The following is a 14974-nucleotide window of genomic DNA, read 5'->3' as shown; positions in this document are numbered from 1 at the left end:
TGGGGTTGGGGCCACAGTGACTGCTTCATCTGGAGAGGAAAAGGGTACCTTGAATGGGGAGGGGAGCTAGTGTCTCTCTCACTACTTCTGCTACATCCTTGGGGGGTTCCCCGCGGTTCTGGTGAGGGTCGCCTTTACAGTAATACCAGTGGCAACTGAGCTCTCCTTTTCATCAAGACACGTGAAGTCATCCTGCTCAGGGATCTAAGCAAGGGTAGGCCCCAGCAGGGCCCCTATGCCCAAGGTAGTGCATTATATTAGAATAGTCTAACTGCGAGGACCCACCCATTGTCAGTCCTACACTGGGACTTGGTGCCACATGTCTTTCAAGGCAATGGTTCCCTGTGTAAGTCAGAGAGAAGAAATAGCTTTCTGGGAATGGTGGTGCTGATGGGTGCAGTTCCAGTTCTGATAGTAGTAGGGCCAGGGCCAGGTCTGGTGCAGAGAGGAGCAATGAGGGAGGCTCTTCAAGGGCATATCTCAGAACCAGGAAGGGCTGCAACCTCCAAGACCAGTGCTGGCATAGATCTCTGTGCCAGTATCTGTACCAGTGCGCCTGTTTACCACAACCTCAATGTCACTACTACTGTCTTGGTGCTATCCTTGATGTTGAGGATTTTGAGGTCTTCTCTTTCAGTAGAGTCCTCTGCATGGGACGGACATGTTGTCCAGTACACCCTGCATTTGTGCTTGGTGTAGAAGTGCATTTCCACTCCAGAGGATGAAGCCAGTACCTCTGCTCCTTAGTCAGTGCGGAGGCCTTCAGTGCTGACACACATTTGGCTAATATCAGGGATGCTTACAATGGCACCAATGGGTTTGGCACCTTCTTTGCCTTCTCTTCCCTACTGGAAATGGGGATGTGGTGATCAGTTGTTAGAGCACTTGCCAAAGATAATCTCTTCACTTCCTATACAGAGAATAACTGCACTCCTGGATCTGATGCTACGGTTATGGATTACTCCACTGTCACGTTTGAATCTTGTGTTTTAACATTTTCAGTTGTGGGACGAAAAGAAGCGGCAACAGCACGTTTAGCTAGGATGTGTATTTCCATGGGACAGAAGAGGCATCTGCTGGGTTCATCTATGATGGGTATTATTCCATTGCAGGAAGGACAGGCTGTAAACCCAATAAGTTTAAAAACTGCCATAGCTAGTGGCTGATGGAAAGCATCTTGCCCCACTGTACAAGGGGTGTGTGTGTCCCCGTCTGTCCTAGATGCTTTTTTATCTTTTTTTGCGGAGAGGCTGCCCAACAAAAATTTTACAAACAAATTAATAAAAAGGGAGAAATGAAGATGACAATTCTTTACTGGAGAAAGTTCTGGATATCAGAAGTGGGTCGGGTACAGTCCAGGTTCTGTCTCACTGCCACAAATGGTAAGAGGGAGGGTTGGTGCCACTCCACCCTTTATTTCCTCATATAAGGCAGCATAAGATACATGTGTGGCCCCACTAGACACTGCTCTACAAAAAAATTCTGAGCCCACACACAAGAAGCACATGTACATCTACAAGTGACATGTGTTCTAAGAGGAAACCTGGGTTCTACTCCACACTCTGGAGCAGAGTGTGCAGTAACAGTTACTGATTTTTCTGTCCCATCTCCTAACATATCCCTTCTTTAGTCAGTCTGCTTCTTCCTTCTCCTGCATGTTGCCTGGCCGACAATACGGGTAGCATTAAGAAACCTGAAAAGACAGTCTCCTTGATCTGGTGCTAGGAGCAGCAACTGCAGGTAGAGTCCTAGTCAGTCTCTGCAGCCCTGAGCTGGTACATGCTCAGCGCAAATGCAATATTTGAGAAATTAGAGGTCATCATCTAAAAAGCCTCTGCTAAACACATGCAGCTGGCAATTTTCAAAGACTTATAAATTTGTGTAGAATTTTAACAGGGAGAGCAAAAGGCACCTGACTCCAGGTTAACGCCTTCTTAAATTTCAAGTATCTGCTCCAAAGCATGGCTGTAAGTGATAGAGCTCCTCAACAAAACATTTGTAGTAATTTAACATTTGAAAAACATTTTCCCCAACCTTATTTTCAGAAATGACGGAACTGTTTTTCTGAAACTTTCCAAAACAATTCGGCCCGAAGAGAAGACTTGGCATGGAAAGTTTCAGACTAAACAGCTAGTTTGGCCAACTTGTAAGCAACTGAAAACAGTCTTGTAATGGGAAGCATTCTGCAATCTTAACTACAGCGTCACCCCAGCTCCACTTCTAATAAAATTTAAAAAGTTATATGGACTATTTCTATCTGGTGTAATTTCTTTTACATCAGCAGAGTTACACCACGGATGAATCTGTCCCACTATTACTAATCTTAATTTACGTATTTCTTTATTTGAAAAACCAGAGGGAGGGAATGCAACTTGTGATTAGCGTAAGAAAACATGTTTAGGATTGTTTTGAGTTCCAGGAGAAAAAGCAGTTTTGAAAATATCCCATTCTAGAATTAACCCCTAATTGCTCTTGGAAATGAGATAATAAGAATTGTACAAATTTGGTCAGTTAAGCACTTCTCTTTTTACCATATTCATGAAAGTTTTTTTAAGTGTAATGTAAAAGTGATGAAGATCATTAAGAATGTAAAATTAAGGTTTATAGAATCTTTAAAAACTATCCATTAATGATTACAAAATTGTCTTCATGTGGAATTGGAGAGGTCGAAGGAGATGTATTTTAGCTTTTATGTGTTAATTTTGAAATTTAAAAGAGTTTATCACATACTTATTTCACTGGCAACCTGTTCTAGTTTTTCTTGAGATCTGCTGATAAGAGCCACATTCATTCCATGCTTTGCTAGCTGAAAGAAACAAAAAAGAGATACAGAGCAGTTCAATCACAGCTGTGCAATAGATCACTGGCCAGCATCACCCTTAAAGAAAAGGTGAAACTTGGGTCAACTACCACAAAATATACATTGACTGTTAACAGAGAAAGTCAGATATAGAAATGATGATTTAAAATAGCTAGAGGTGAAGGAAAAATAAAACAGTGAGTACCAGAATGAGTACATGGTACTTTACTGCCCCATGCCAAAGACACTTACAAAGGATCCTCAACAACTCTGCTCTGAGGTAGGTGAATATTTACATTTACAGATAGGGAAACTGAGGCAGGGGTTATGTAATTTTCCTAACCCCACAGAATAAGGTCAGTAACAGAACTTGGAAATGAGAATTCAGGCTCTAAAACGCTTGTTTTATTCAACTAGACTAGATTTCTTTATAGCTCTACAAAAATACTGTTTGTAACAAAATTAACTGTTACCTAATCAGCTATATTAGATTCCTTTCTTTGTTCTACTGCAGTCCAGATTCTCTGCCCAGCCCAAAAGCCAAGGAAGAGTGCAGGTAACAGTACATAGGTATTTGATATTTGTACTCCATATTCTGCATTTGAGTCTAAAATAAAATGGGGGCATTTCAGGTAACACTGATCTACGCCAGAATTAACGTACATTTGCATGAGATAGGATGGCACTATACTATTTCACTTTCACTGAGTCTGGACAGAGTCCATATCAGTTCTGATCATTCTAAAGGAATAAAAAGGCTTACCTCTTCTGCATAGGCTTTTCCAATTCCATCAGTAGCTCCCGTGACAACTATAACAGGGGAAAAGGGGGAAAAAATAAATATGAGTTATTACTGTAAAGATAGCTAACAACAAAGTGGTCATTAGTAGGCTATTGGAGCACCCCTTCCGACTAAGCAGCTCAGGTTACATCCTCACATGGTACTTGACTCCATTTCTTCTTCTTCATTATTAAAAAAGCTTTTAGAAAACCGACACTCCCTCTTCTAACGCCATAATCCATGTTTGGAGACCCGGATTACCCTTTATGGCCCAAATGGTGACTTTCAACTCCCACTTTCAATTGTAAAAGTTAAGTTGTGAATATCAAACACCTCTCAGATTAGTTTTATTTAAAACAGTGAGGTTAAAATGACCAGAGGTCTGTACGGAACTGATGAAAGTACATCCAGACTCATGGTGGACAAGGCACAAGTCAGCACAAGGCTGTTTAGAACAAATTTCCAGTCACGTATTCATTTCCTCTGTGATTCCATCCCCTGACTGCCCACACCCTAGTGTCCAGGAAAGTTAGATTTATCAGTGGAAAGTATGGCCAGACAAAGTCTTATGAAATTTTTTTCACCCATGGAAAATTGGATTTTTGACTCAGTGAAAATTTTTGAGGTATGTGTGTTTTCCTCAAAAGCTTTTTAGTTTTCAGCAACTGAAAAAAATTGTTTTTCATATTCTGAACATTTCAACAAAAGCCAAAGTTTTCAAAAGAAAAAGAATCCCATTTTCTGATCCCTCTAGTGGCAAGTCTGGCAAACAATAACAAGGTCCTCTGTATTGGACACTCATAAGTCTTTCTAGGACCCTCATCTACTATAGGGCCATGAGGAACTAAATCTGGGTATATCATGGCCACTTTTGAGAGGGGATTCCAAAACTCCATTCACACTGCTACCCACTGTTTTATCAAAGAAAGCTAAAGAGCAGCTCCTCTATCCATTTTCGCTACTTTGCCTACCACCTCTATCCAGCTAAGCATGCACATTCAGCATCTCCTTCTTCAACTCTTCCCTGCCAGCCAGCCCACTTAATTACACTTAGGCCTTGTCTACATTGTCACTTTAGAGCACTGAAACCTTCTTGCTATGGGGTGCAAAAAGAACACACCCCTGGGCTGCTCTTAGTGGGACTGAACTGGGAACTGGTTTAAAGTGCCCATTTCTGTTTTTTCTGAGCAACGGGTTCACAGGAACACAGTTTACTTGCAACAAAACGAAAACAAAAAATGTGATACGTTTTGCCAGATGCATTACAGTTCTGCAAAATGACACTGTCCCCTAAGTTCAAGGGCTAAAGCAAGCTCTGCTTTAAGTCTTACATTATGTATTATCATACAATTCATTACTGCTCCAACAAAATATGATAAACAAGACAGAAAAGAGAAAAACTGCACCAATACCATTCTCCCAAAAATTTGACTATCTTCTGAACTAACCTGATTTGAAGAATGTTCGTGGGCCATTTTCCACATTATAAATTAGTGAAGTATTTGAAAGAGCAGCTGTTGCTTAATGGAAAACTGGCTCATTGTATTTCCTCCTCCTAGCCACAACTTCATGGCTTGTCTCCTCTTCTTCCTTAAAAAGTTTCAGTCTGGACTAGCAAGCTCTCCACTTTAAATCCCTCCACAAAAACCATTATTGCTTTGTCTTCAATGCTATCATCGCACCTTAACTGGGTTGCACCTACAGACTGCATCCTCCTTAAGGAAGGGACTTAAGTCTTCCTACATATTTTGCTAAGTATCTACAGTACTTCATGAATAAAATGTTAGATTCAGTATAGTGCAAGAACACATGATACACACAGTTCTTCACTTGTTCTTTATTACCAAGGTCATTTACATGATTTTTATTTGCCATGTTTGCTCCTATTACTTATTAATCATAAGATTGTGTGTGACAGCAGCCACTTTCAAGATAACAAACAAAAGGTTTGGGACTTTAGGTGAGGCATACATAACAAGAACAGTTTCCCCACTCCTTCAGGTCCTGCTTCACCAAGAGCCTATGTCTGGCCAACGGAAGCTAGAGGAAGTGCCCTCCAGAATTTAAGTTTGATTGTTAAGTTGGCCCAGGGTTGACAGTCAATAAAAAGAAAAGGGCTACAAAAGTCACATCCTTCAAAAAGAAAAATATGATGGCTCCAGTGTTTCCAACCAGCCCAACTGAGCCATGCCCAGTATAAGGCCACACATACTTAATGCACATTGTTATAGCTTCACTCCATCAAAAAACCAAATTTCCCCCCAAACCCCTCAGAGTTCTGCACCACATTGCTCCCCAGGTAAAACTCAATTCTGACATCCCCACACTCCAGTTAATATATTCTGGGCTCCCCTCCCAAGCCCCCAAAGCTCCCCCATATTTTTTTTTTTTTTTTTTTTTTTTGCAGCATGCTGGAACTACAGCTGCTGTGCCTTTCTGATTCCTCCTCTTGACAGAAATGGCATCTGAGCCATTATTTTCCTGCTCCTCTCCAGTTCATCTTCCCTTCCCATCCCCCTCAAGAAGAGCAAGCAGTTCAGGAGCAGTGTTCTTTGAGCCACTCTGCTCCTTTGTTCCTCAGCCCCCTGAAGGGAAGGAGACAGTGGCTCCAAGGACAACTCAGTCCACTCTCCCAGGCAAAATTTCTTGTTTACCCTCGTTAAGCGTATTTTGTTCCCAGACCTACTCCCAAATTCATAGAAGCTCTTCTTGGGAACAGGGTCCCAAGCTCTACTCCAAAGTTGGAAGCACTACTACTAGTCCAGCCTCCTCCTATTACCAACAGGATGCAGAGTACTACTGGACCATTCTGATGGCAAAGGCACAGAGACTGAATTAGTGCAGAGACTGTGGCCTGGTTCACACTGATTGTTTTGCCAGCACAGCTGTTTTGTTTGGGAATGGGGGGAAGTCACACTGACCCAGCTATACCACCATAAAAGGTTCTGTTGCTGATACAGCTTATTTTGTTGGAGGAACTAAGCTATACCAGCAAAGCGGCATCTCTACTAGGAGGGTTTGCTGGCATAGCTATTCTTTCTAGAGTAGATAGGACTCAGAATAAAGCAAGGCGATTGCAAATATGAAGAGTCAGGGTTTGTCTACACTTAAACTGCTACGTTGGTATAGCTGCAGTGCTACAGCTGTGCCATTGTAGTGCTTCCGTGTAGACACTACTTATACCGAGAGGAGGTAGGCAATCCACTTCCCTGAGAAGCAGTATGTAGGTCAGGAAGAATTCTTCCATCAATCTAGCACTGTCTACCTCAGAAGTTAGCGTGGCATAACTACGTTTCTCGGGGAGGGTTGTGAATTTTTCACACCTAAGAGATGTAGCTAGGCCGATGTAAGCTCCTGGCAGAGACCAGCCCAAAGACTTGAGGAATGGGTGCTGACATTTTCATTCCCACTCTTGAGATACTATGGCCAGATATACACTCAAAAGTTAAGTCGGCCCAGCTATGTCACTTGGGGGGTGTGAAAAATCCATACCCCTGAGCAACATAATTAAGCTGAACGAATCCTCACTGTAGACCGGGGTCTCAAACATCAAGAGTTTGACGCGGAGTTATTTGCTGCAGCCGCCAAGCTCCCCGCCCCGCCCCAGAGTTATTTGCTACGGCCCGCCAAGCTCCCCCCGGCTCCCTCCCCCCCGGAGTTATTTCCTGTGGCTGCCAAGCTCCCTCATCCGCTGCCCCTCCTCCCCCCCAGAACGCCACGTCCCCACTCCTCTGCCTACCTCCAGGCACTTCCTGCCAACAAACAGCTGTTTGGCAGTGCTTAGCACTTTCCAGGAGGGAGCGGGGAAGGAGTGGGAAGCCATGTGCTCAGGAAAGGAGGCGGAGAAGAGGTGGGGCAGGGGTGGGGATTTGGAGAAGGGGTTGGAATAGGGACAGGGAGGGGACAGAGTTGGGGTGGGGACTTTGGGGAAGGGGGTGAGGAAGGGCCTCATGGAAGTGGTGAAGTGCAGACAGGGCCAGGGGCAGAGGGGGTGGCTTTTGTATCTTATATTAAAAGGTGTCAGCGATGCGGCCCTCGGGCCAATGTACTAGTCCTCATGTGGCCCTCATGGTGATTTGAGTTTGAGATCCCTGCTGTAGACAATGCTAGGGCAACAGAATTCTTCCATTGACCTAGCTACTGCTGTCACTGTGGAACGTCAACTCGATAGCTGTGCTGCTGTAGTGTTTCAACTGGAAACAAGCCTATGAATGGCCATTATGAATGACAATGGTCAGTCACTTGGAAAGAAAAAGAGTGAGAATGACACTAAGCCTGGTGGTTAGAGCACTCACCTAGGTTGTGGGAGGCCCAAATTCAAGTCCCTGTCCCAAGGACTAATTATTTATAAATGCAGAACAACTACAATAGGCGTGACAAAGAGCCCTATACCAGAATATTCCCATAGTTCAGTGGTTCGGGCACTCAGCTGTTTAAATCCCTTTTCTCCATCAGAGGGGGGACTGAACTGGGGTTCCCCGGGTGAGTTTTGTAACCACTGGGCTCAACGGGAGAAAGCCTCCTCCTCCGCCATTGCTGTGTTTCCTGTCTTCTTTTGCTTTTGTCAAAATGAATGAAATTGAAACAAAAAATGGAGTCAGTTGTTTCAACCTACCTGAAACAGTTTTCAACTTTTTGATTCGCCAAAAATGTCAAAAAATGTAATTTTCAGTTTGACGTGAAATAAAACATTTTTTGGGTTTTTTTGGAATTGCCCGCAAATGGAAAAATCCATTATTTGTCCAACTCTATTCCCTAGCAGTGTTGCTGGGGAACAATACATACAACATAGCCTTTTATTTAAGGCACTGCAAATAATATGGAATTAAGTGGTCGTTCTAAGCAATAGCACCAGGAATATCATGTTTTAATATTCCTAAAGTCCTGATTTAATTTTCCAAATTTCCCTGCATATGTGGGAATCTTAATTTTACTTAATCATGATGTGCATGTGCAGAGGTGTGAACTTTTGCAGGATTTTCCCTGAGGGAGGATGTAGAAAGGACAGTTCCACCTAGATGAAGCAGCACAATTTCTGTTATACACAGACTTAAATTAACCTGCTTGTGTTAATCACAAGTGACAGAGAACCAAGTTACACCAGAAATATCCAGTAAGCGACCTAATGACTGCCCTTTAGAATGAGGGAAGATAGTTAACCATTACAATAGCTGGCCTTAACTTATACTAATCTGCAACAAGTGGAGAAAACGATTGATATGCTAAAGGGGCCTGCAGACAGCACTGGCCAGTCAACTGCACAACAGACAGGGCTGGTAGCACTGCCTATTAAGGATGCCTGACGCTGCCCTTTTTAAGAAGCCTTATCTGTTGCCCATAATTTTGCCAAACTAACCATGGGCTGAAATTTGCCAAGCTGGGTGTCTGTCTCAAGTTGACTTTATTGAAGTTTCAGCCACAAGAGCACAGTCATTTCTAAGAATGGGACTAGGAAAAAAAATATGCTGTTCTACAATGTTAAAATTCTGGTGACTTTTTTTGCTTATGCTTTGAACCATGGATTGGAAATTTGTGCAAGACAAGTGCCTTCTGCTGTTCCTGTGAAAATCCACCCAAATTTAGCCAAGGTAAGCTTCTGGAAAAAGATCTATTCACATATACTCAGTAGAGACTTGAGTTTAGCAGCTAAAAATCTCTGCAGATTCAAGCCCTCACCAAGCCTACTTCAGTGTCTCACAGCTGACCAGTCTGCACATCCCCACACTAAGTGACAGCAAGGTCCTGCTCAGGGCTGCTGTTACCAGCCGCTCTGGGCCAGGTACCAGAACTGAAAGTAGGAAGTCGGTCTTCTGTGCTCACAGCGACACTTCCAGTGGCGGATTAGCCACTGGGCCCATCGAGCCCATTCCCTAGGGCCCCGGCTTCCACTACCTGTCGCAATACCTAGTCGGCTGGAGAGCATCTCCCGCTGACAAAGCTACCGTCACTCATTGGCGGTGGTTTCATTATGCCAGTGGGAGAGCTCTCTCCCACCAGCATAGAGCAGCAACACAGGAGACCTTGCAGCGGCAAAGCTGCAGCAGTACAGCTGTGCTGCGGTGCCGCTGTGCGGTCTGTAGTGTAGACACAGACCAACCTAACATATCTACACCAACAAGGGAGCCAAATTAAGGATACAAAGGAAATCTTAATTCTGGCATTTCCTAACTTTTGAGTATTTGACTTTGCTACCTTAATAACATCCTTTTAAATGTAGTTGTGTGTGTGCACACAATTCTCTATATATGTCATATGAAGAGCACACAGCATGAGCAAAGGAGTGGCAGAAGCACCAGATCATCAAACTGCAGTAGGATGGGTCCTTACACAGCCTTGTATTCTGTGTGGCTTGGTCTTCAGTAGAGATTTAACTCTATCACAAGTTTTCTTGTGAACGCACTTTGTTCAGACATGAATACCCTTCAGTCACGCCATCACTCTGCCATACACAGCAATCGCCACTCTCTGGGGTACAGGGCAAAACACGAGTTAACAAAAAGCAAGACAAGTGAACTTGAGGCATCTGCAGTGAAGACATATGGCCATGATCAACCACAACAATTGATGATCCACCAATCTTTTCCAAAAGCCCCCCTGGGCACCAATCCTGTGTCCTATCTACAATCTTTCTGTGCTTTCTCCTAACGATATATGGTTCTACTCAGTATCTGTGGAACCACACTGCTTGCTTCAGTCATCTCTGGATGGATACAGCAATGAGAATGCCAACAAGAAGACTATTCAGTATATCAGAAATCAGTCACCTGGCTAGATGCCAATAAGAAAGCCAGGACCCAGAAGAGGGCTGCCCAACATTACTACAAGATGGCTCGGAAACTGTTGGCTTATTGTGGAAATCAATCAAACCACACAATACTGTAGAGAGAAGATCAAGGGGCTCAATGTGAGCTACCACAGGGCCAAGGATAACAATTCCAAGTTCAGTGCTACCCTGATGAGCTAGACGAAGTGCTGAGCAACATCCCCAGCAAAGATCTCCATGTCAGGCTGGCCTCATCTGTGGAGTTGGGATGAATGCAGATTTGTATGTTGGACATGAAACTCATCTCAACAGCTGTGAGCAACCAGCCTAGAGAAGACCTCTTCTCCAAATCACAGAATCACTTCTATGAACTGGCCCTGGTGAACACAGTCGGGTGGAGGACACCCACACAGAAGAACTAGAGGACGCAGCATCTCAGATTGATGAGATGAGCACAGCCATTATTGTTACTAAGGATAGTACAAAAAGGTGTGGGTGAGTTTTAGCCTATAATCCCACATCTTGCTTTTGCTGGAAAGAAATGCAGCCCAATTATGCATGTCTCTATTCCTTGCTATCCCCCTCCATCTCCTCTTCCTGACTAACCACTGTTCAATATGGTAGACAAGTGGAGTTTGTAAATGAGCAGCTGCTTACAATGGCTGATATAAGTAGAAATTTATTAATAGAAGAAAATGGCATGAGTGTAAAAGACTTGAAAGTTAAAAAAATTATAGCCATAGCCCTAGCAAAATATGGCTTGCACAAACACAATCCTTAAATGCACCACCACGATTACCACAGGAATAGACAGCACCTTAAGGCAACACATGGCATCATCCTCTCACTATGTAGCTACCAGATTGCAGATCTTACGTTGCTCCATTCCTAGGATTAGTAAAGTAAACTTTTTCACTCAGTAGAAATTTGAGTTGTTCTAGAGATTTCTGGGCAAGACAAGCTTCCTTCGGTCTTCCCTGTACCTCACAAATTCCCTCCAGTCATTTATCATTCCATCTGGTACAAGACACAAAGATTTCCCTCCCATAATCAGAAGGTCTCTACACAGAGGCCTGCAATTAACTTCTCTCAATTCCAGTCTGGGACCTCCAACAGAACCACATCATCTAACAGCACAGCAGTCTGGAGGAAGTTTGAAATAATCACTAATGCTGCTGTTTTACTGGGACTGCACCCTTCACTAAAAGTCTCCCCTATTAAAGAAAAAAATCTGGGGGCATGGTAAGAGTCTGTAAACTTACTGTTCTTTTCCTGGGAAAATGTTTTAAACAAGTTTGGAATGGAGCAGAAACTAGCTAGAAATGACATTTTCAAATGAAAGTTGCAATATTTTATTCACAGCTGCATAGAAAGTGTTTAAAATCATAGACACATTAAAGGACATTCAAACTTTTCTTAGAAACCTGAGGTAGTGTCAGATTCAGTGAGGGACGAGAGGGGAAGAGACCACTCCAAGGAAACCACTCAGTGACCCAAAGGCTGCAGGATCTCTGGGGAAAGCGACACTGGACCAGGACTACTCCTGGCGGAATTCTGTGCCAAAAAATTAAAAATTCTGCAAATTTTGTCAAAATAACACTACATAATCACACCAGTCTCAATTATTCTGATAATTTATTTCAAAATACTTGTCAGCAAGTATGTCTAACAATACAGACACACAAAAATTCCCCCAGGAGTAAAGAGTTAAAGAAACCCCTATAACAAACCAGTTGTTGTTTCTCTGCCTCCCCTCCCCTCCTGAACCCAGCGGGGGGTCAGACCCCCACAACCCTTCCCCCGCAGGGCCCCTCCCAGCCAATACACCCAAACCACTTGTCTCCCAGCACCCAGCCGTGGGGCCCCAACAGAGCCCAGTCATCCTCCCTCGGCCCCAACAGAGCCCAGCCATGACGCGTCCCCCCAAGCCCAGCTACCCATCCCCCTACTCTTCAGAGCCCAGGGATCCAGAGGGAGAGACAACCTGATGCTGGGTCCCAGGCTTGTGTGAAGTTTCTTATGTGCCACAGTCCCCTTCCTTCAGAGCATACTGGGAACCACAGCTACTACTCTCCTCCTTTGAATATTTGAAATGTTTGTACTGTTATATTCTTGCTTGTATCTGTTGCTGTTTTACACTTGTTTAGCACACTTTTACAATTATGTAATGATAGCTGGACTGCTCAAAATACATTTGTATTTAACAAAAATTTGTTCGGTCACATATGGAGGTCTGGAGTGACAACGGATAATCACAACAAGCAAAATGACATGTCCAACATATTCGTTTCATACAAAGGTCAGATAAGGCTATACTTAATTTCAGTCTTGCAGCCCCAGATGCAGCATCAGCCCTAGCGTGCTTCCCACACAGTTTGGGAATGCAGGTGCACAAGGCATTAATTTATAGCCTTTGCTACTGCACTAGCAACTAGACGCGCGCTAGATAGTTGTCTCTAAGACTACTCCAAAACCATGGTGTCCTCCAGTTATTCTGCTCCAAAATATTCCCCTTATCACGTATATTATGAAGCACACAATATGCCTCAATCACTTGCCTGGCATTATACACACTACAAACCAAAGAAGTCCGTAAGCAGCTCCATCTTACCTTCAGTTGGCCAAGAGCACATTGCACCACCACCCTGCACATGTTTAGTCTGTAGGTGAACGGTCTGCTGCCAGGTTGGTGGAAATCATAAGAAATCTTGATCACCCAGGACAGCGGTGAGTAGGGTCACTAAAAATCACAGTGGGCATGGACACTCCATTGATGACTTTCGATAGGAGGGAATAACATCTCACCTTGCTCAGACTAAAATAGGCCACACCTTCAGATCACCCTGACATCATGTACTCCACGAGTGCATCCTATTAGGCATTTGTGAATCTGCCATGGTGTTCCACAAAGGCCTGCATAATGACATAGCAGTATTCTCTCCTAAGAATGTACTCACTTTATCCAAATAGCAGGCAGCACATAGGTTTAGGTGCACCATCAATAATTCCTGCATACCTCAGGAACCCCATCCCTTCAAAACGCACCATTGTTCTGAGGATATTTCCCAATACAACCACCCTGGGTTGCAGTAGAGCAATAATTGCCTTGCAAATCTCCGTAACCACTGAACCACCTGCCGATTTGCCAACCCCAAAATGACTACCAAGAGCTCTGTAAAACTACACAGCTCTAAGAACGCTGCTTTTTTCATATGAAAGTTATGGACCCACTGCCAATCACTACATTTCCATCACGATGTAGTTAAATCAGTCTGCCCTTGTGGTCCTGATCTAGAAGCAGTGCTTTGAGGCGGGGGTGGCGGACGGGACCTTGCCATCGAAGAGCATCAGCTGGGTCCATTTCTCCGTGTCCACATGGCACTGAGCTTTCTTCCTCTTCTAGTTGTAACACCAAGCTCTCGCTATCGTCTTTAGTTACAAACACTCACTACCATCCTCTTTGCAACAGTTTTCTCAGAGGCACACCAAGTGAACACTGTCTCCTTAAAACAAACAAACAAAAAAAAAACAGTTCTGACAAGCGGAAGCATACCTTAGAGCATCAGGAGGTAAATGCACAGCAGCTTGGGTCCTACCAGGAAGTAAATTTCTTGGGACTAAATCACTTTCACTCACAATCCCCAGAAGGGCTGGACAAGTTGTCCCACGATACCATGCAAGATTGAGCATGAAGTGGTGCAGCTCTATTCAGTAATGAAGCATGGGATATGCACCCAGAAAACTTTTAATCTCTCAAGACTGGAAAGAATGCAAGTGTGGACATAGGGCATGATAACAGGGATGTAGAACTCTTCTGCTATTCTGCAGTGTGGTTGCACTCTACGGAGTTATGCTAAAGCATGAATAACTTATGACTGTCTTCACTGCTAGACATGGGCAAAGTCAAAAGATCAAGTCTGCCTTCAGACGTGCATTGAGGCTTAGATAGGTATCTTGTAAAATCACAGTGGAGACAAAACAGACGGATAGTTTTGCCCTGTTGTTTCTAATCAAGCTAAGCCCTAGACCCTGCCTAGTGTTTACCTTGACTAGTTACATTGAAGTTAAATGTCTTGTGTCTTGCCGACACTAAGATTTTACAAGATTTTAAAAACCATACCTTTTTCCCAGTGAAGACAAGCTCATTGAACTTAGCAAATAGGCAACAGTGCAAGTGTAAGAAGATCAACAAGCCCTACAAAAATGAGAACTCAAACGTCAATACAAAGTCTTACCACTGAAGTCTTATTATACTGAAGGCCAGAGGAATAAAGTCAGTCCCCAGGAAAAAACAGTTACCCACTTTTCTTAATTTTTATTCTTCACGATGCATTGCTCATGTCCATTCGATTCTAGGTGTGTGTATATGTGCCCACGTGTGTGGTTGTCAGAGATTTTTGCCTCAGCGGTATCTGGAGGATCAGCTGTGGCACCCCCTTGAGGGGCCCTCTCAGTTCCTTCTTGCCAGCAACTCTGACAGAGGAGCAGGAGGGCAGGTAATGGAATGGACATAAGCAACACATCTTGAACAACAGATACGAAAGGTAGCTAACTGTTTTATCTTTTTCGAGTGCTTGCTCATGTCAATTTCATTCTAGGTGACTCGCATGCAGTGGCCATGGAGGTTGGC

The 14974-nt window shown here is 43.7% G+C and overlaps 1 protein-coding gene across 2 annotated transcripts in view; it reads right to left on the bottom strand.

The window, feature by feature from the left end:
• The window catches only part of HSD17B12 (hydroxysteroid 17-beta dehydrogenase 12), a 184648-nt gene that overhangs the window by 79754 nt on the left and 89920 nt on the right, over nt 1–14974 (bottom strand). For both annotated transcript variants that reach the window (XM_084632583.1, XM_084632582.1), the window contains 2 exons: nt 3564–3610; nt 2731–2806 (listed from right to left, as the gene is read on the bottom strand). In XM_084632583.1, coding sequence (XP_084488709.1) covers nt 2731–2806; nt 3564–3610 — 123 coding nt within the window. The remainder of the gene's footprint in view (nt 1–2730; nt 2807–3563; nt 3611–14974) is intronic.

This window comes from Lepidochelys olivacea (genome assembly GCF_965140295.1).
Source record: "Lepidochelys olivacea isolate rLepOli2 genome assembly, chromosome: 6".
Taxonomy (NCBI): Eukaryota; Metazoa; Chordata; order Testudines; family Cheloniidae; genus Lepidochelys; species Lepidochelys olivacea.
This window is presented reverse-complemented; position numbering and strand designations above follow the sequence as displayed.